The 21490-nt window shown below is 29.9% G+C and overlaps 1 protein-coding gene across 1 annotated transcript; it reads right to left on the minus strand.

Annotated features, from left to right (window-relative positions):
• Nucleotides 1-18448: 18448 nt before the first annotated feature.
• On the minus strand, nt 18449-20353 carry LOC148202422 (WRKY transcription factor 22-like). The gene is made up of 3 exons (XM_088110217.1): nt 19707-20353; nt 19440-19550; nt 18449-19129 (listed from the first exon to the last, which is right to left on the minus strand). Exons 1-3 carry the CDS (start codon nt 20204-20206, stop codon nt 18679-18681), a joined length of 1062 nt encoding a protein of 353 aa, XP_087966343.1. The 5' UTR covers nt 20207-20353; the 3' UTR covers nt 18449-18678.
• Between the last annotated feature and the right edge of the window lie 1137 nt (nt 20354-21490).

Below are 21490 nucleotides of genomic sequence, written 5' to 3' on the forward strand. Positions count from 1 at the left end.
AAAACCCATTAGGTACAAATGGTTTTCTTTTGCCTAAAAACAAAATAAGAATGGTGAAATTTTTAGATACAAAGCACGATTAGTTGCTCAAGGTTTTTCACAAAGACCTGATATTGATTTTTGAAGAGGCATATTCACTAGTACTGGATGCAATAACATTTTATATTTGATTAACCTAGTTGCATAAGAAGGTTTGTATTTACATCTAATGGATGTTGTAACAGCTTATTTATACGTTTCTCTTGAGAATGATATGAAACTTCCTAGACGATTTAATTTGCCCAACAATACAAATCCTAAAGAGGATTATGCAATAAAATTGAATAGATTCATATCATGGATTAAAGCAATTAGGACGTATGTGGTATAACCATCTTAGTGAGTACTTGTTAAAAGAAGGGTATTTGTCCTTGTATATATATGAAAAGATCAGAAAATGAATTTGTCATATTGTTGTTTATGAAGATAGCATAAACATCAGTGGAACTCCTAATGAGCTCCCAAAGGCAATTGATTGCTTAAAGAAAGAATTTGAGATGAAGAATCTTGGAAGTAGAAACTTTTGGAGAAGAAATTTTTGGTCTATATGTATCATATCTTAGTGTTATAGGAGCATTAATGTATCTTGCTAATTATACTCGACCTAATATAGCATTTTTTGTAACTTTTTTAAACAAGATATAGTTCTTACCTATAAGAAGACTGAACTGGAGTAAAATATGAGCTTAAGGGTGTTATGAATATGAGCTTATTTTATCCAAATTATTCAAAATCAGATCTAATGGGTTGTGTAAGTTATTTATCAGATTCTCACAATGGTTGATCACAAACAGGATATTTGTTCACATGTGTTGGCACAACAATTTCATGGCGGTCTGTGAAATAAACCATAACAACAACATCGTCAAATCATGCAGAATTTTAGCATTACATAAGGTATGTCGTGAATTTGTTTGGTTAAGGTTTATAATTCAATATGTGCAACAAACTTGTGGTCTATCCTTGGGAAAAATGGAATCAACAACCATATATGAAAATAATAGTGCATTGTTCAATTGAAAATATAAAGATTTAAAAAATCCGTTCATGAAAAAATCTAGCATATTTATTTAAAAAGTCTTTACTAAGGATGAATAAAGTTTAGTCTAGAAGTACCATATCTTAATGTTATATAGTAGCATTAATGTATCTTACTAATTATACTCGACCTGATATAGCATTTTGTTGTAAATTTGTTAAACAAGATATAATTCCTCACCCACAAGAAGACATTGAACTAGAGTAAAACATATACTTTATTATCTTAAGGGTACTATGGATATGGGCTTATTTTATCCAAATGATTCAAGATCAGATCTAATAAGTTATGTAGGTGTGGCTTATTGATTAGATCTTCTTCATAATGGTTTATCACAAACCGGATATTTGTTCACATGTGTTGGCACAATGACTTCATGGCGGTTTGTGACACAAACCATAACAACAATACCATCAAATCATGCAGAATTTTAGCATTAGATAAGGTAAGTCGTGAATGTGTTTGGTTAAGGTCTATAATTCAACATGTGCGACAAACATGTGCGGTCTATCCTCAGGAAAAATGGAATCAACAACTATATATGAAGACAATAGTGCATTGTTCAATTGAAAGGGTGATATAGAGATCCAACAGATTCGTTCATTAGAAAATATAGCATACCTATTTTCAATGTCTTTACTAAGTATGAAGAAACTTTTGGTCCAGAAGTACCATATCTTACTGTTATAATAGCATTAATGTATCTTACTAATTATACTTCACCTGATATAACATTTTTTGCAAATTTGTAAACAAGATATAATTCTTCACCTACAAAAAGACATTAAATTGGAATAAAACATATACTTCATTACCTTAAGGGTATTATGAATATGGGCTTATTTTATCCAAATGATTCAAAATCAGATCTAATAAGTTATGCATGTGTGGCTTATTGATTAGATCTTCATAATGGTTTATCACAAACAAGATATTTGTTCTCATATGTTGACACAACAACTTCATAGCAGTCTATGAAACAAACCATAATAACAACATCATCAAATCATGCAGAAATTTAGCATTACATGGGGTGAGTCGTGAATGTGTTTGGTTAAGGTCTATAATTCAACATGTTTGACAAACTTGTGGTCTATCCTTGGGAAAAATGAAATAAATAACCATATATGAAGACAATAGTGCATTGTTCAATTGAAAGGATGATGTAGAGATCCAAAAGATTCTTTCATTAGAAAATATGATAGATCTATTTACAAAGTCTTTACTAAGGAGAACTTTTGAGAAAATGGTTCACAAGATTAGACTTTGTCATCTTAATGATGTGAGTTTACCCGAGGGAGAGAAATAGAATATATGATGAACAATATTGAGTTGAAGAATAAAGAATGTTGTACTTTTTTTACTTCATTAGGATTTTATCACAGGATTTTTTCTAGTAAGATTTTAACTAGACATATTCTCTTATTAATGGACACCCAAGAGGGAGTATTACGAATTAATGGTTGTCCATTCATTTGTTACAGTTGCTCATATGATTGATACAATCACTCATATGATTTATTACTCTTTATAAGGTTTAAATATTTATATTAAATATTTGATTTGTATACTTTTTGGGTTATATTTTGTATCAATAAATATTTCTTTTCCTATTAATAATAAGACAAAAAATTAGTCTATGTTCTCTTTTTCTTCTTTCTTTCTCTCTACTATCACCTTTATTTTATAATAATTTGGTCATATTTTGTTTCAATTACTTAGTTTGGTCCCCTTCTTTATTTTTAATTAAGTCCCATTTTCTGGTTCAACCATTAATGTCGTCTTTGTACATGTCATGTGTCAGTTCATAATATTTTAAATTTTTTATTTTTATTTTTTTTTTAAGTTCTTATGTCACGTGTAATATTATTGTCACGCTACATGACAATGTTAGTATCACGTTACAATGTCGATTTTAGTATCAATGTCACATGACAATGTTTTGTATTCATATTTGAAATTTTGACTGAATTGAATTGTAACTTTTTTTTAATAATGGACTAATATTGTCGCTCTATAAAACTAGACCAAATTAGTAATTAAGTTTAATAGTAAAGACTGAATTGAATACAAGACATTATCATGTGGCCTTCATTGACACTAATATATAACAGTGATACAAATACGTGACACTAACACTGATATGTGACATCGACACTACATGTGACACTGTCACTACCATGTGATAGTGCAATTACTTGACACATGGCAAAAAAATAGAAAATACTACAAACTGACATGTGTGGCATGTTGTTAAGAAAATTTCGGCAAGTGTACCGAATCGTTCAAGTAATAAAACCGGTAAGACCGGATATCATTTCCCAAGAGACTCATGTCACCAAACAATCATATGATTTCCCACTACTTTAGACTAAAGAATGCTTCATAATTTGGGTTTTAGTGCAATTAAAGTAAACATGAAACATAAATGATAAAAGTGATCTTAGATACTCAAACACTTGGAAATGGAAAGATTAGAAATGATATGGAATGGTATTGTTGGGGGTATGATTTCACCTACTTCACTCTTATGTATAGAAAATCACTTCCTCTTCATTAATATGCCAATGTCAATCTACTAAATTACTCAAACCTTAATCCCATGGTAGAGAGAGCCTAGACTTCCTTATTAGGCTCCAATCCCTTGGAAGACCTAACAATTATTTCCGCATTAAGAATTGAGATCTAAGACAACCAAAGTTCCTAGTTCTATCCCTAGATACTACTTCCTTTAGGTGTTTAATCCAAGTCTAGATTTACTAAATATTTCCCAATATCAAGCAAACCCTAAAATCATGTCATGGGTAGCAACTTCACAACAAGTATTAAGAAAATGAATTAAACACTAACAATCAATTAAAGAGGCATATATTCATTCAAAACACAATAGTTTACATAAGAGTTTAGTGGCTACATCAATCCTCCAACAACAATGAAACTAGCCCTCCATGAATGGAAAGCTCAAGCTTACAACAATGGTGGAAATGGAAGAAGGAAGAAGACCCAAAGGTGAAGAAGGACTGTTCCCACAGCTCCTAGCTCACCTCCAAGAGCTCTAAATGAGAGAAATTGTGTTTGGGCAGCAAAAGACCCAAATACCTTCGAGTTTCAGCCCTAAATAGAACAAATTTACCACATCAGTGTCGCCACCGCTCAACTGCACCCTAGCGGCAGCATTCCAAAGAGTTGGCGCTCAGCTGCACGCCAGCTGCACCCCAGCGACAGCATTCCAGAGAGCTAGCGCTCAGCTGCACCTCAACTACAGCAAGTCTGGACAAATGGGGCTCAGCTGCACGCCAGCCGCACCCCAGCTTCAGCATTTATCTTTGCTCTCAAAACTTCATCTTTTATCTTCATTCTTGCTTATATGGTTCTTCAGTTTGGCATACAAGCTTGGATGTAAATGACCAAAACATACTAAACAATTGGGATTAATGATGAAATTGAATTATTAAAGTTTAAGATGCAACCACTTAAAAAAACTAAATGAAAACTAGGATTTACAAGACAAAAAGCTAAGAAAGAGTTGATATTTTTTCTCAATTCGACACTTAAATCATGGTAAAATATGATATTATCACGTGTAGAAAGACATTATTAAGGTGAATCTAAGGGAAAGCATCTAATTGATTGGTTTTAACAAAAATTTGGATTTAATAAAAAAAAAGATTTTAGCCTAAATATAATTATGAGAATAATATATCACAAATTTTATTAAATCTGATAATTGATGCACATATGGAAATAATAAATCAAATAGTGGATATTCTTCCAATTAACTTTATTTCACAATCCATTACCACCTTTACATTTTTTGTTCACCTTTGCTTATAAATATATAATGCATTCTCAAAGTATAGGCTCATTTCTCTCATACGTACTCACTTTATATATTCATATGTTTTGTACTCTTACTAACTTAAACACTACAGATGACTCTTCCTCTTATTCAATCTCAAAGGACACACGGTCTTTTTCGTAAGAACAATATGCTACTAATGACTCTTCCTCTTATTCGATCCATGATCAATCTTTCCATGTCATCTTGGATGATTCATATTATTTTTCAATAAAAACATTTGACATTCACTATGCGATCGATCTGGTGAAATTGACCAACTATTATTGTTGAGATTATTGAACTATTTATATTAGATATTTGGGAAATCTTATTTATTTTTCTGTTACTTGTATTATGTAAAGTACAACATAAAAAATAAAAAAGAAACAAATTAACTTAATCGTGAAATGAATTTAATTTAAAACAATATTATTTGTTATTCCAGTTGCAATTTTATTATATTTATGAATCTGTGTTGGCTTATTTTGCTTTGTATTTATATGTACTAGTATTTTTTTTTATCCAAATTGTTGGATTACTCTAGCATTTTGTCTTAAGTATTCTTTCTTTATATTAAATTTGTTTAATTTATGAAAGAATTATGTAACAAAATAATTATTCTTAATCACATACTTTTATATTCTATTATTTTTGTACAAAATTATATGTTACGTACAAGTGATATTTTCTCAAATACTATTTGAAGGAGTTCTTCTATCAAAACAACATTCTTAACCCATTTAATTGATATGTATGTGATCTAAAAATACTAAGAACTTATGGAACTTTAAAATTGTCAAGCTTTGTATAAGCAGTGTTCACTTGCCTTTGCTTTAAATAAAAACATTTGTTAAATAGAATGATAGCATCGGGAAACAATAGACGGACCATGTTTTAATAGGTTATCGTTTGTACCAAGCCTATTGTATTGTTCAAATAAGAAGGGACTTTTATAACCAGAATCTAAGTGATTGGATGGGTGTTAGCTCCCTCCACCACCTAAGTGCTTCTGCACCTCCCCACTATTTTCTTTTATTCCAAAAATACTCAAAACATCTTCACTATTTTCTTTTATTCCAAAAGTACCCTACCCGTACACACTATTTTTAACAATCTTTCTCTTTCTCTCTCTGCATTAATGGAGCATTCATATAGCTTAGATTTAAACTTTTGATATATTGCAAAATATAAAATTCAGAGGAAACTTTAATATTAGTGCTTATACCACTTTCATTTTATAAACTTAAAAATTAGATGCAAATACAAAATAATAAACATAATAATATTAATAGTAAATAATATATTATTATTATATACTAACTTTATAATGACGAAAGAACTAAATAAATTCCAAATATTTAATAAATAACTTTTCTTTTATGTTTTAAGTATTTAATAATATTTTTATATTATTTATCTAATAAATTATATACTTTATTCAAGTTATTTGAGTCAAACATGTCGGTAAGTTAAAACATAATATAATGTTAAAAATTATAGATATTAAATGTAAAAAAAAACACACATATATATAAACATTTTTCTAGAAATTTAGAACAAAATTTTACCATTTATTAAGTAATTTGAAGGAAAAAAATATATTGAACAGTGAAAATAAGATTAAATCAAACTTATTTAAGGGAAATTGTAAATAAAATTTTGCAATATATCACAAGTTTAAATCTGAGCCATGTGAATGCTCCATTAATGTGGAGAGTGAAAGAGAAAGATTGTTCAATATAGTAGGGAGGTGTAGGGTATTTTTGGAATAAAAGAAAATAGTGGGGAGGTGTAGAGTATTTTTGGAATAAAAAAAATAGTGGAGAGGTGCAGAAGCAGTTGGGGTGGTGGAGGGAGCAACACCCTGATTGGATTGACTAGAAATCAGATCATAGGCATATTTTATAAGGGTGTTGCTCCCTCCACCACCCCAAGTACTTTTGCATCTCCCCACTATTTTCTTTTATTCCAAAAATACTCTACATCTCCCCACTATTTTCTTTTATTTCAAAAATACCTTACACCTCCCCACTATCCTCAACAATCTTTCTCTTTCTCTCTCTGCATTAATGGAGCATTATCTTTCTCTTTCTCTCTCTCTACATTAATGGAGCATTCATATGACTTAAATTTAAACTTTCAATATCCATTTTATAAAATTGTCTAAACATAGTTAGGTAGTTTAAGAGGGTTACTTCCTACACCACTCCAGATTGCTCCCTGCACCACCACATTTTCTTAAAATTCCAAAACTAACCTTTATATTTTAAAAAATCATACACCCCTACTTCTTTTCTTCAACGGATATGCCACATCGGATGTGCCCACATCCGTTAAAGCTTAATATATTTTTTTTTAGTTTTTAGTTTATTAATTTATTGTATTATTAATAAGGCTTAATACCTCTTTTGGTCCCTCAAAAGAGGGGGATTGTTCAAATTCGTCCTACCTTTTTTAAAAAGTTAAAAAGGGTCCCAACTTGTGAAAAAAATGTTCAAGTTAATCCTTTTTTGTTACGGCGTCAAATTTTTAACGGTGCAACTGCCACTCTGGACAAAACATAATGACGTGTCTAGTTTATGTCATTGTGTGGCAGTGTGAGGTTAAATGACGTGTAAAATTTAAATTTTAAAAAAAATTGATAGAGGGTAGGGGCTGCTTGCTCTGCGTTGAAGAAGATGCAGATGTTGATGGCGTGATGAAGACTGACGATGAAGGGTTTGCTTGCAGGTTCGAAGAGTTTGATGTGCTGATGGCAAATCTTGGTTGGGTGATTTTCGCGAGAGGGTTGGACGTTTTTTATTCGCGATGAACTCGCGATTAGGGTTCCTAATTTGGGATTTTCTGTCCTGCGATTAGTGGTAGGCTTAAAACTTAGAGTGATATAGCAAGAATAAAAAACAAAATACGAGGGTATTGAATGTGTTCAGTAAATTAGAGATTTACAACTGTTATAGGTTTTAGTTATGGTAGTGGAAAGTTATATTTTTGTGGTCTAGATATTTCCATTTGCATATGGAATATAGTAATTTAAGCCCCTGTTATCAATGAACTATGTGATTCTACAAATTTTCAATTTTGGATTTAGATATCACTATGGTGAACTACACAAGTTTGTTTTGCTTTTTAACTTTGCACATCAATTTTAACAGCTTAAATGATTGCACCTAATGGTTCAATTGGAAATAAAATAATTACACACATAAAATAATGAAAGTGACAATAGCCTTCAACCAGTTTGTCAGTGGCCTAACTAAGAGGTTGCCAAGGTAAGAGTGATTTTTGTATGGATTGAATTTGCATATTCTATGAAAATAAATACTGTATTGGCGTGGATGAAAATGTAGGGTAAGATTTGATTATGCCCTAATATTGAGTTTATCGCGAATAAAAATCGTCCAACCCTCTCGTGAAAATCCCCAACCAAGATTTGTCATCAACACATCAAACTCTTCGACTACAAGCAAACCCTTCATCGCCATTCTTCATCACGCCATCAACATCTGCATCTTCTTCAACTTAGAGCAAAACAGCCCTACCTCTGTCAAAATATTTTTTTTAAAATTTAAATTTTACACGTCATTTAACATCACACTGTCATTTAATGACATAAACTAGACACATCATTATGTTCTGTCCAGGGTGGCAGCTGCACCGTTAAAAATTTGACGCCGTAACCAAAAAGGATTAACTTGAACAAATTTTTCACAAGTTAGGACCCTTTTTAACTTTTTAAAAAAATAGGACGAATTTGAACATTACATCTCTTTCGAGGGACCAAAAGAGGTATTAAACCTAATAATAATTATTTAATTAAATAAAACAAATTAATTTACGTAATATGTTATAAAAAACAAAAAAATTTAAATAATATATAAATTAAATAAAATATAATATTTAAATAAACTAAAAATTAAAAAAAAACTAACAAACGGATGTGGCACATATTTGAATATAATTAATTAAAAAATATTATAATTTAATTAAATTAATAATTATTATTTAATTAAATAAAATAAAATTAATTTTCGTAATAAATTATAAAAAAATAAAAAAAATTAAGTAATTTATAAATTAATTAAAATAAATATTTAAAAAACCTAAAAAAAAAACACTAAAACGAATGTGGTCACGTTGAATATAATTAATTAAAAAAATATTATAATTTAGTTAAATTAATAATAATTTTTTAATAAAATAAATAAAATTAATTTTTGTAATATATTATCAAAAAATAAAATATGTAAGTATTTTATAAATTAATTAAAATATAATATTTAAAATTTTAAAAAAAAAAACACTTAAACGGTGTGGCCAGCTCTGAGCGGTAAGGTCAGTCTTTCAACCACGGGGTTCGTTTTGCCAAGCGGTGAAAATTCCAATGTCAATGTACCCATGAATTGGCTGGGTCGAATCTGGGGCCGTACACTCTACACCACCGACTCAATTACCGAAAAGTTCTCTTATGCTACCGGAGACTGCAGTTCTGGCAAGATAGCATGTAATGGAAGTGGAGGCTCTCCACCGAACACGCTGGTGGAGTTCAGTTTAGACGGCTTCAACGATATTGACTTTCATGATGTGAGCTTGGTGGATGGGTTCAACCTGCCCCTGATTATTGTTCCTATAAGTGGTTCCGGCAGTAGCTGTAAGAGCACATGGTGGATTTGAACGCAGTGTGTCCGGCGGAGCTAAAGAAAAGTGATTCCAAATCCTGATTTTTCAATTTTGTCATGTGATAATCCTTTCGTTTAAATAAAAATTTCACATAATCAAATAATACATATAAGTATGAACATATCATCACAGTTTTAACTTTGTTTGTCAAAATTTAACAAAAATGGTAAAATTGACTCAATTTTACAAATATATAAACCCAATTTTTATAGTTTAAAAAACGAGGACTCACTTGAGATTCTCTAACAAATACGAGGACCATCCGAGGGTTTAAACTTATAGATTTAACTATTCAAGACTCTAATATTATAAATGGACATATGATACAAAAATTATTAATCTTAAAAACTTATTTGTTTGTTGTTTTTGGATTTATTTAGAATTGTTTTTGGAATTGAACATCGTTTTAGAGTGAAATTTATTTAGATTTGAATTAAAAAAATTATAAATTTTTTATTTTAAAAAAAAACTTATAATTAAGTGAGCCGGTGAGGCAACCCGTTTAACCCACCAACCCGTGATGGGTTGAGTCAGGTTCAAATTTTTTCAGCTTGTTAATAAATGAACCGGTTTGGGTTGGCTCACTAAGTAACCAACCGGTGATAGGTCGAGTTGGGTTGGGTCGGGTTATCCGTTTTGACATCTCTAAATATATAGTTTAAGCCCCTACATTTCATGTATATTTATTCATTTGAAACAAATTAATTTATAGCAAAAAATTCTACTCTTTGAAATCACATGTAAACTCTAGAAAGAGAATGCTTGAATAGTTTAAAATTTTTCACAATTTTAGTGCTAGATGTTATTGCAAAGGTTCAATAGTCTGCACATAGAGTTGAACAGTTAAAGAATTTTTATAAAGCATTTAAAATTCAGTGAAAAGATAACAAGAAGGACAATTTATTTTTATATTGGTTCACTACAATGGAGTTATGTCTAATAAATTTTAAGCACTTTTAAAGGGTTTCACTAATCTTTGAAAATATTATAATAACAAGTTTAACCACTCATCGTTTACAATGAATTTAACCACTTCTCATTTACAACGAGTATAAATACTCCGGGTAAACAATAGTCTAACTGATTACATTTAACTCTCCCTGAGTTAAATAACCAAGTGTTTTAAATCATTATTGATTATACAAAATAGCAAAGTGTTTTTATAAGACAAGTACATATAAAATATCTCTTAGAAAGGATATATGAGCAATACAAAGTTTATCTGAAAGACTTGCTACAAAGAATTTTCTTTTTCAAAGAACTTAGACGACACAGATGAAAGAGAGTTTTGACAGCATAAGAGTATATGCAATTCTTGTTTTCTTCTTCATGTGGTCTTTCTTATATAGGCAATTTCGAAAAAGATTTGTTACTTAGAAGCATTGATTTTGGAGTAGGTGATGTAGCCTTTAGCACTAGGTCAAATGCTACTATTCTTTCGTAAAGATGGACTGAGCAGCTTGTACGGATTGATCAGACATAAAGCTTTGAAGAAACATTCCTAGAATGTTTTTGTATCTCTTAACATTCTTTTGATCTATGGTAGAACTTGAATAAAGCATTGTTCTTATGTGATTTGTACAAATAAAAAGAAACAACACAACAAGCAACAAATATTATTCGTACATATGGATTTAAAATGTTAGACATTTTATTATACCATTTAGCACGGTTCATGCACTATAGAGTTTATACTAGTTTGTTTATCAAAACGTTTGCATTTAGGATATTTGATTAAACATAGATAGCGTTTAATGCGTTATCCTATACAGTCAATTTTTCTAAAAGCTATTATTTTAGATTTTTTTGTTAAACTTCTAAATAAAGGGTTTATTAACGATCTTGTCTTAAAACTCTCCATCTTAATGTTCATGAAAACTTGTGATTATTTTCTAATTTCATCTTAAAAACTAATTAAATTTGACAAAACCAAATACAATATATAAAATTCTTTTCGACTATGTTCACCTTCATTTGTAGTGCTTAGCAATAATGGTTTCCTCTCATGGTAAGCTTTCTCTCATCTCAGCCCTTTATTCAACACTTGAATTTTCCTTTCTTCTGGGTTTTCGTGACAACTTAGTGCTTAGCAATAAGGGTTTTTTTATGTGGTTCAACACCATTTTGTTTCGCTCAATTAGAAGGCCAAAATTCATGTTCTTTCTTTCCTGCCTTCAATGCTCAATGCCAAGAGTTATGGCTAGGGGTGGGAAAATAGAACCGAACTGCACTGTACTACTAAAATCTGTACTGAACTAAAAATTAATTTGTATAAACTGAATTGAGCTGTAAAACAGTTCAGACACACTGAATTGAACTGTTTTTTGTTTTATCAAACTGGACTGAACTGAACTATACTAAATTGTACTAAACTACAATATAAACTAAATTGAACTACTAACTATACTAATTTTAAACTGAATTATACTAATTTTAAACTGAATTGTATTAATTTCTAAACTGAATTATACTAGTTTTTAACCTGAATTGTACTAGTTTTTAAACTTAATTGTACTAGTTTTTAAACTGAATAGTACTAGTTTAGAAACTGAATTGTACTAGTTTTTAAACTTAATTAGTTTAGAAAATTAGTTTTTAAACTTAATTGTACTAAACTACAATATAAACTAAACTGAACTACTAACTATACTAATTTTAAACTGAATTATACTAATTTTAAATTGAATTGTACTAGTTTCTAAACTGAATTGTACTAGTTTTTAACCTGAATTGTACTAGTTTTTAAACTTAATTGTACTAATTTTTAAACTGAATAGTATAACAATACATGTTCTTTTTAATTGAAATTTATTTTAATGTTTATTTTATTTTATTTACAAATTAACTTTTTAATTATTTGATATTATTATTTTCTATTTTATTTATATTTCTTTTATTATTATGTGTGTATGGAAATTATTTTATTATTTTTTATTTATACTTATTTTGTCATGAATATTATTTTACTTTTATATTTATTCTTTTAATTTTTTATTTATATTTTTTTGTTTTATATGTGTATATAATTTATTTTATCTTTTTATCTACTTATTTTATTTTAAAATAATTTTTTATTTATATTTATTTTGTTCCCTCGTAAAATTGTTTTATTAATCCATTATTTATTATTAATATTTTATTATGTAAAATTTAAACTAATATTTATTAATTATTATAATATAATAAAAGATGATACTAGAAAAATTACTCTTAATAAACGTTTGTTAATTTTTTGTCATTTGATATTTCTATAGTATTAATTATTTTTGCTACATTATTATTTTTTTATGATATTTGGTTATATATTCATTTAATAAAATTTAACGTTAAAAAATATATTTTAGTTTTAGTATGTAAAATACTATCATTTAAAAATAATAATATTGATATTTATTTTAAAGTAAGTTGATTTTTAAAATAAATAGTTATTTTAGTGTGTGCTCTTACACACATTTTAGTATCACTAAAAGTTTTTTTAACATATTTTTACATATTTAATAATATGTTAAAAATATAATATATTTAAAGTATAATATATTTTTATATAGTCTTTTTTTTATGATTTATATTACTTAATCATTTAATAAAATTAAATTTAAAAAAATATATTTTACTTTTATTACTTAAAATAATATTATTTAAAAAGTAATATATGTTTATTGATGAAAAAATATAAAAATTTGTGATAAACAAATTTTGTCTTAAAAAATTCATTATTAATTTTTTATTTGAACAGTTTCTCTTATTAATACTTTATGGTTTAATGTCTCAATTGGTCCCTAATTTCGCCCAGAATTTCAAATAGGTCCCTTTATCTTTTGACGTCTCAATTGGGTCCTTATTTTTGTTAATTTGATGCAAATAAATCTTTTCCGTCAATTTCATCAAACGGCGTTAATGAGTGTGTGACGTGGCCTGGTGACACTGCATTTTTAATACACGTGTCAATAAAAACGTGTGTGAATGCAATTTTTTAAAATTTAAAATTAAAGAATTAAGTAAATATATTATAAATTTTGCTGAAATTAATTAAAGAAAGGGCAAAGATGGAAAATGATATTGTTCTTTTTTACTAAAACATCCATTGTCACTGCAAGTGGAAAATCAAAATCAAATTGGGAGAATTTTGTATTTTAGGGCTCGTGTACCATAATTTTACGACAGAATCATAACTATGCTTTCCTGAATCATTAACTAAAACAATTTGCTGGGTATTGATATTTGAATCTTCAACTAATGTCTTTTCAAGTGTAAGACTACCTGAATACGAAGTTTTTTTGTTTCCCAGGGACTACACATCTTGAACATTTCCAAGCACACCAATGTGGAATTTAACCTTGCCAAACTTGTAATTTTCAGCTTCTCTAGAATCACCAAGCAACTTGACGCCGCAAAAGGGAGATTGAGGTCTTTGAGAGGGAGATATACCAGTAGCAGCTACTCTTGAGTGACGGAAGGGAGAGAGTCTACCTGAAAGTAATTCACCAAAATAGGTAAATCTATTTGATACACTAGCCAATTTCTTTTTACCCTCTTGCTTGTCAGGTGACGGTGCCCAGGAGCTTGATTTGTTCCTATGAATTGCATCCCAAGCCTGCAGAAAATATTCATGATTGTAAGTAAATATGTCAAAAAAAACCACTTGAGCTTTCTGATTCAGGGTTGAAGGGTGAAAAATTGGTCCATTTTTCTCACCTTCTTTACAGCTGGAATTGGGCTAAAAGATCTAATATGAGAAGTTTTGTTAGGTTTCACAACCTCACTGGCTGAAGGCAAGGAAACCTGGTTTTTCATTTTCATCGCAACCACAGGATTCATTAAGCACAATGAATTCCTAATATGTAATATACGTAACAACCCACAACCTTTAGCTGCAATATTAGAAGAGTTGTCATATTCGTTACCATCACCTTCGTCTTCACTTTCTTCCTCTTGATTTCCCAATGACAGAGAAAATGGATGTTTCAGAAAAAGAATAATATCATTTTCCATCTTTGCCCTTTCTTTAATTAATTTCAGCAAAAATTATAATATATTCACTTAATTCTTTAATTTTAAATTTTTAAAAATCGCATTCACACACGTTTTTATCGACACGTGTATTAAAAATGCAGTGTCACCAGACCACGTCACACACTCATTAACGTCGTTTGATGAAATTGACGGAAAGGATTTATTTGCATCAAATTAACAAAAATAAGAATTCAATTGAGACGTCAAAAAATAAAGTGACCTATCTGAAATTATGAACAGAAATAGGGACCTATTGAAACATTAAACCATATTTTATTATTAAATAATGTTTTCTTAGCAAGACGAAACAATTGAACGAGAACTAGAGAAGAGAAAAGAGTAGATACAGTTCTCATAGTTAACTGAACCGAAACTATTATAAGTTCAATTTTTAAAAATTAAACCATAAAATAGTATACGGATCTTTTAATAAAAGTGGATCAGTTTTTTTAAGTATAATATAATATAGTTAACTATAGTATAGTACAGATAAGTTATTTTTGCCCAACCCTAGTTATGGCTCATCTACATCATTGTTGTTTTCCTCCATAATCACTACACTACATCAAGAAATCAATAAATTCACTAAATTCCAATTCTCCATGCCTCATGTCGTTACTTGAGCTAAAAGGGTTGTTTACTTATAAAATGTTATCAATTAAAGCATGATAAGTATCCAACGTGTAAAATAAGATATTCTAACACTTATTAGTATTTTTTTTTATCCATTTTTCTATATTTTATAGATTTATATAAGATACTCATACTACATAGAAGATTCTAAACCTTCGTATTATATTCTTATATTGTATAAAGATTTTCCATACTTTCATAGAGGTAAATATTAGCTTAAAATATATAGAAAATAAAAAACAAACCATAAATTTATATATATTGTCTTTGCAACATACATAAATTTACAATTGATTTACGTTCGTCGCAATTGTCTGAACCTAGACCAAACATAAAAAGTCATAAATATCAAACTTAAAAATCATTTTTTGTGTTAGTTAAAAAATAATATATAAATAAAGTAATTTTTAAAATAGATTATTAAATTTTATGCATTTAACCCTTTCAAATTTGTATATATTTATAATAGAAAACTTTAATACCTCTAAAATATTTCTTAAAGATCCCTGAGTGATCTAATCAAAACTAACTGCAGGTAAATACAATTATGTTAAAATCTAGTATATACATATATATATATATATATATATATATATATATATTTATTGTAACATCCTCAAAATATAGCATAATACTATATCATAGATTAATCACATATAATAATATGATAGATCAGTTCATAAGAGTTAGTAAAGTGTTTAATCATTACAATTATCCAAAAATAACCATAAAACTAAAAACTTTACAGAATATCATAAGTTTGATACAAAATATAGGAATAAATCGAACGGTGATACAACACATTGTATAAACCGATTGGTTTGCAAAAGAAATACTAAATCTATTGAACGAATGACCCAATTCAAAATTATACACAACAGATGATCGGTTATAAATTAAGCGACAGGATCTTTGCCTTCCAACACTTGCTCCACCGAACACTCGTCACCTTCTGCTCACATCCACATGATGATCATCGCAAGAGAAAAGAAAACCGAACGAACACGACAAGACAAAACAAGAAAATAGGGTAAGCTATTATAATTTAATTATAAACACATATATGCATTTCATGCAAGTTCAATATATATGAAACCGAACAGTACATCATACAACAATGAATACAATTCATCACATACAACCAAAACATCATCATTCATATAAATATATATAAACCGAACACTATGACTTGACCATCTGGATTGTATGAATATGTAGCTACAGCCGTCCTTGCACTTGTGGTAGTGTAACAGTTGACACCAATCAAGCTACTACCCAAGGTTAATCCTATATTACCTACCTCGGCACCCTGAGGTGGTAGGACCTCCTGCCATTCTCACCCATGAGTTACTCCTCTCTACTTGAGAATAAGTAACTCACAGAATATCAGGATGAACGCCACCTTAGCATATCCATATTCATACTTTACAATTCCACAACCATCCATGAGACATTCCTCCTTGGAATTCTCTTCCACAATATTTGAAAATATAAATCTTCAATTCTTAACATACAGAATCATTCATCAATTAAATTTTCACATAATAAAGAGAAAACATGTGAATATTAGAGACCAAACACCTTCACACTACCCAACCGAGAGAACCGAATGGTTCATAACAGACAAAATAGAAGAAACTGACCGAACGCTATTATTGACTGACCACCATAGAGACCAACTACTAGGCACTTAGCTCAACCCAAAGAGTTTAAACCAACACTCATAACTTACACTGAAATTATTAAAACTTATACCAAATATTATACTAAACCGAGTACTTATAGGTTATTGGATACTCTATCCAGACCAAACACTAGTTTAATATTAGAACACTGCGATTAGACCGAAAGGTCGTAAATAGATAATACTGCTAATAGACCGAACCCAGTTAATGACTGAGTACGTAACACTGCCAAACGGTCAACAGAACAAATCTTTGAATAACAATTTTTAAACCAAAATAAGATATTTTAAACCTATTCCATTGAACCTATTACACACTGCTCACTACTCACCTTTTCACACACTCTCTTCTTCCACCCAGACTGACCGAACATTCTACAATAGGAATTCCAATCCAGTTCACATGTCTCAGCCAAACACAGAATTTGAATACAATTCAATCAAACATACCATCATTCATACATACAAACGTTCACACATCAACTTCAAACACAGAAAAATATAATTAAATCACTAGCTTCCCTTACCTTGAATAAACGAGACACTTCCTAAGCTTCCACAACTTTAACTAACCAACAACCACTTCTAAAGCAACCTACTACAATTTCGATTGGTGAAAAGGGACCAACCAGAGGATTAAAACAGAAACAGGTTCAGAAAAAGACAGATGAAGAACACATGCAAGCTGAACAGTGCTTGCATGTATCAAAAATTACAGAAACTTAAAAAGAACGAATGAGTTTACTTACCCACTTTACACAACAACTAGATTGATGGAAAATAACTTCTTGCCACCAAGGAAGAACTCACACAGCCTAGATGATTAAGGAGGAGAAAACTCATAATTCTAGAAAGAAGAGGTGCATGCAAAAGTGGCTCAACGTTTGAAAATTTTGCTTATATACTACCGTAAAAAACCGATCGGCCAACCAGATGCACACACCTGTCTTCCACTTTCTGAATTTTCTAAACCTTCATACTACACCTGGATTCCACTAAAAGCTGAATTTAATGGTTCTGACATATATATATATATATATATATATATATATATATATATATATATATATATATATATATATATATATATATATATAATTATTAGATTTTGGATCAAATGAGGTCTAGAACATATATAACTACATTCTGATAACACGATTCTTTTATACATTCTAATAATCTAACGAAATTATACGTATATTTTAAACAACTAAAGGATTTTATAACGTTGCATTAATCTATATTTAGCAAATATCATTCTTCATTCATAAAATCTAATAATAAAGTTTTTTTATATACTAAAAATAATGATACTTTAAAAACCGCGTAAAGAATAGTTTTATATTTCCCATAAGGTTTTTGTGGTTGAGCATACCTCAGTAGGAATAACTACCCAACAATTATGGACCTTTTATATAATAGTCACACAATACTCATCATTGGGAGGAAAAGTCAATGCAAAAGTGCTACCATATTTATCATAACCAATTACCAACTTAATCAAATTACTTGGACACAAAAATAAAAAAGCTATGGAAACAAATTGATTTCAAATTAAGAGAGGTATGGCTAAGAATCACCAACTTTAACAAATTTTATGAATGCCTAATCTACACTTTCACTATATACTTTGGAAGAACTTTTCTCCCTTTCACAAAGCAATTGTTAGTTAAGATTCCTCCAAAATGCACCAACCTGTTCCTCTACCCCTCAAAGAAAAAAGTTGCTATTCTCTACAATGAAAAGAGTGACTCAGCTACCACCAGCGGCAGTGGTAGCATTATTGGCCAGTGACCACCGATCAATGGTACTAGTAGCTGTAAAGGGGTCAATGGCAGACCCTGTCAGTTCCTCTAACCCTTCAAAGAAATCATCTGATACCACTGTTTCTGTTGAGTCAAATTCATTTGCTTCTTCATCATCTTTCATCAGATCTTCCAACTCCTCTTCTATGCACTCTGACTTTGTACTGTGTTGTGCCACCTCTGATGAGGTCGCTGGAGAAACAGGTTTTGTGGTGGTTGTGTCTCCACCAGTCTGAGGTTTGTAGCGAGTGGAGCCAGCAAGGGAGCTTTTATGAGTAGGAGCAGGGTGGTCGTGTTCACCAGTGTATGTCACTATGAACATTGTTGGGTCCGATTTGTTCCTCTCCACCTGTTTTCTGGCTAAACATCCTTTTGAGCTGCTACATCGGTAATATCCCCTGTAAATCACACAACAAACAATGTCTTCGTTGGTTCTTTTAAGTTCTTAACTTTAACCCCTTTTGGCTTTCTTTTAAAAAAAAAAAAAGCAAAATCTAACAACAAAGACTTGGTAAAGTGTAACAAGTCAAAGTCTGGCTTCTTAAAAATTGTACACACAAGTTTCCATTCATATCTATGAGATAAAGAAAATATAATTGTATTTGTGAGTTTTGTTTGAGTTTAAAACTTTTTCTTATTTTAGACTAGGAATTAACTACTCCATTAAACTTTTATTGTTAAAAAAGACGAAATTTTTTTAAGGTAAACCTTGGATATGGTGACCCTTTGATGGGTTTCTGTCCATATTTCCTCCATGCCCATATGTCTGAGGAGAGATTCTCAGCTGCCACATCACAAACCTTCTTAACCTGATTCTTCCTGTGGTTGAAAAAAAAACATGCATTTCAGACAAAGTCATGAATGAACCACAAAGACATGGTTTTTAAGAGCTAAATAAATTCAAAATCTTTCTGGATTGGAGAATCTAATTCCCATTCCATGAATTATAAAAAGGAAGAAAAAGGGCATATTAACCTTCTTTTCTGTTTTGGGGTGGAGGCAGAACCTGGTTGGGGAGGCTGCTTCTGTTCTTGCTGGCTACAAGGTGATTTGGACACTGATGAATAAGAAAAGGGAGAAAGAGGAGAAGAAGGTTGGAAGGTGTGAAGCTGTGGTTTGATGAAGAAAGGCTTGCAAAGCTCGTGAAGCTCTTCAATGGAAGGCCTTGCTCCATAGGGGTTCTCCAAAGGAGACACAACTTGACCTCCTTGTACAGCAGGGTTGTAAACAGAGAAGAAGCTGCCGGAAGTAGAAGGTGGGACAGAAGCCCCAAAATCAGATGAGGTGGTGGATACGGTTGTGGTGGCGGCGGCGGCGGAGGAAGTAGTGGTGCAGCTTCTGACTACGGCGTGGAGATCCCAATCTGGTTCCATAACAGTAAAGACAAGGTCTGAAAAAGTCTGGTACTGAGAGAGGACAAAGAAAAAAAAAAAGGCGCTGACTTTTGTTTGAGGGAGAAAAAGATAAGATGCCATAAGTAGGAAAAGACATGTATATATAGATAGTAAGAGAAAGTGGACATTGAACAAAAGTCTACTCACAAACAAATAAGTCCTTATCTCTTTCCAAATTTAAAAAACATCATGTTAGTGTTTTTCTTTAATTTAGGACTTTATATAAGAAAAAACATATTAATGTAAATATTTATTGTAACAAAGAAGAAGTGAGTTAATACATACAATTGATTGTTAGAAGATTATTAATTAACATCATTTAAAAAAAAATATTACAGTCAAACAAAATAACTGGTAACTATATATTTAAAAGAGAGATAATAGATGAGGAATTTGGTATCTATGTCCAAGTATGATGGTTCTCAAGTGCTTTCTGATTTGTGTTTCTTTTTTTCTCTTCTTCTTTTGTTATATTATTGTTTTATTATGGAACCAGTTTTTGATTTACTTGGGTTGACATTTTAAAATGTCAAAGGTAGTGGTGAGACTTTTAGGTTTGGATTATGGCAAAGAATCACAGTTCCGCACGCATCTCTTCTCTTTGGGACTGTGACTGAAAGTAATTCATATGCAGACAAATAATTAAATATGAATGCTGTTGCCAGCTCACACAGGACAAAATTGTAGTAAAAACTTCTTGAGATGAAAGTGAAAAAACACATAGAATGAAAGGAAGAGAAACAAAAATCATACTATTGAAGGGAAGGATTTTAATTAAAAATTATTCAAAATGTATTTTTTTACATATGACTAATTTTTTAATCGTTTTAAGAATACTAATTAACATTTATCTTATTTCAGACAAAAGACAAGAAAATAATTTTTATAAATAACTATTTAAAAAGTTAATTAAATATAACATTATACAGGTATTTTTTATACAAATATAAAATTAAAAAAAATTGTTTTATCTAGTCTATTTTCTATGCAAAATAAGGATTGGTAATTAGTTCAATTGTGAAGACTATAGTCGCGAAGTTTTTTTCTCAAGTTTAAATATTCTCCAAAAATAACTAGTATGAGAACTTTTAGGAAAATTCATCAATATACAAAAATAGCTATAAAAAGAAAAAATGAGTGAAAAACATTCAGCAAAAAAGAAAATCTCATTTTAGTGGTAGTAATTGGATTGATGCATGTACTAACATGCAACTTGACATAAAAAAGAGAAAATTCAAAAGAGAAAAATACTTCGGCAAAAAAAATATTATTTTAGAATATTTTTTATTATAGTGAGTTTATGTGCAGAGTTTATCGAGTACTATTAAGAATAATTTTGAAGAGTATGCTGAAAATTTGTGTTGT

Source organism: Vigna umbellata, chromosome 3 (genome assembly GCF_029865625.1).
Source record: "Vigna umbellata cultivar VRB3 chromosome 3, Vumbellata_1.0, whole genome shotgun sequence".
Taxonomy (NCBI): Eukaryota; Viridiplantae; Streptophyta; class Magnoliopsida; order Fabales; family Fabaceae; genus Vigna; species Vigna umbellata.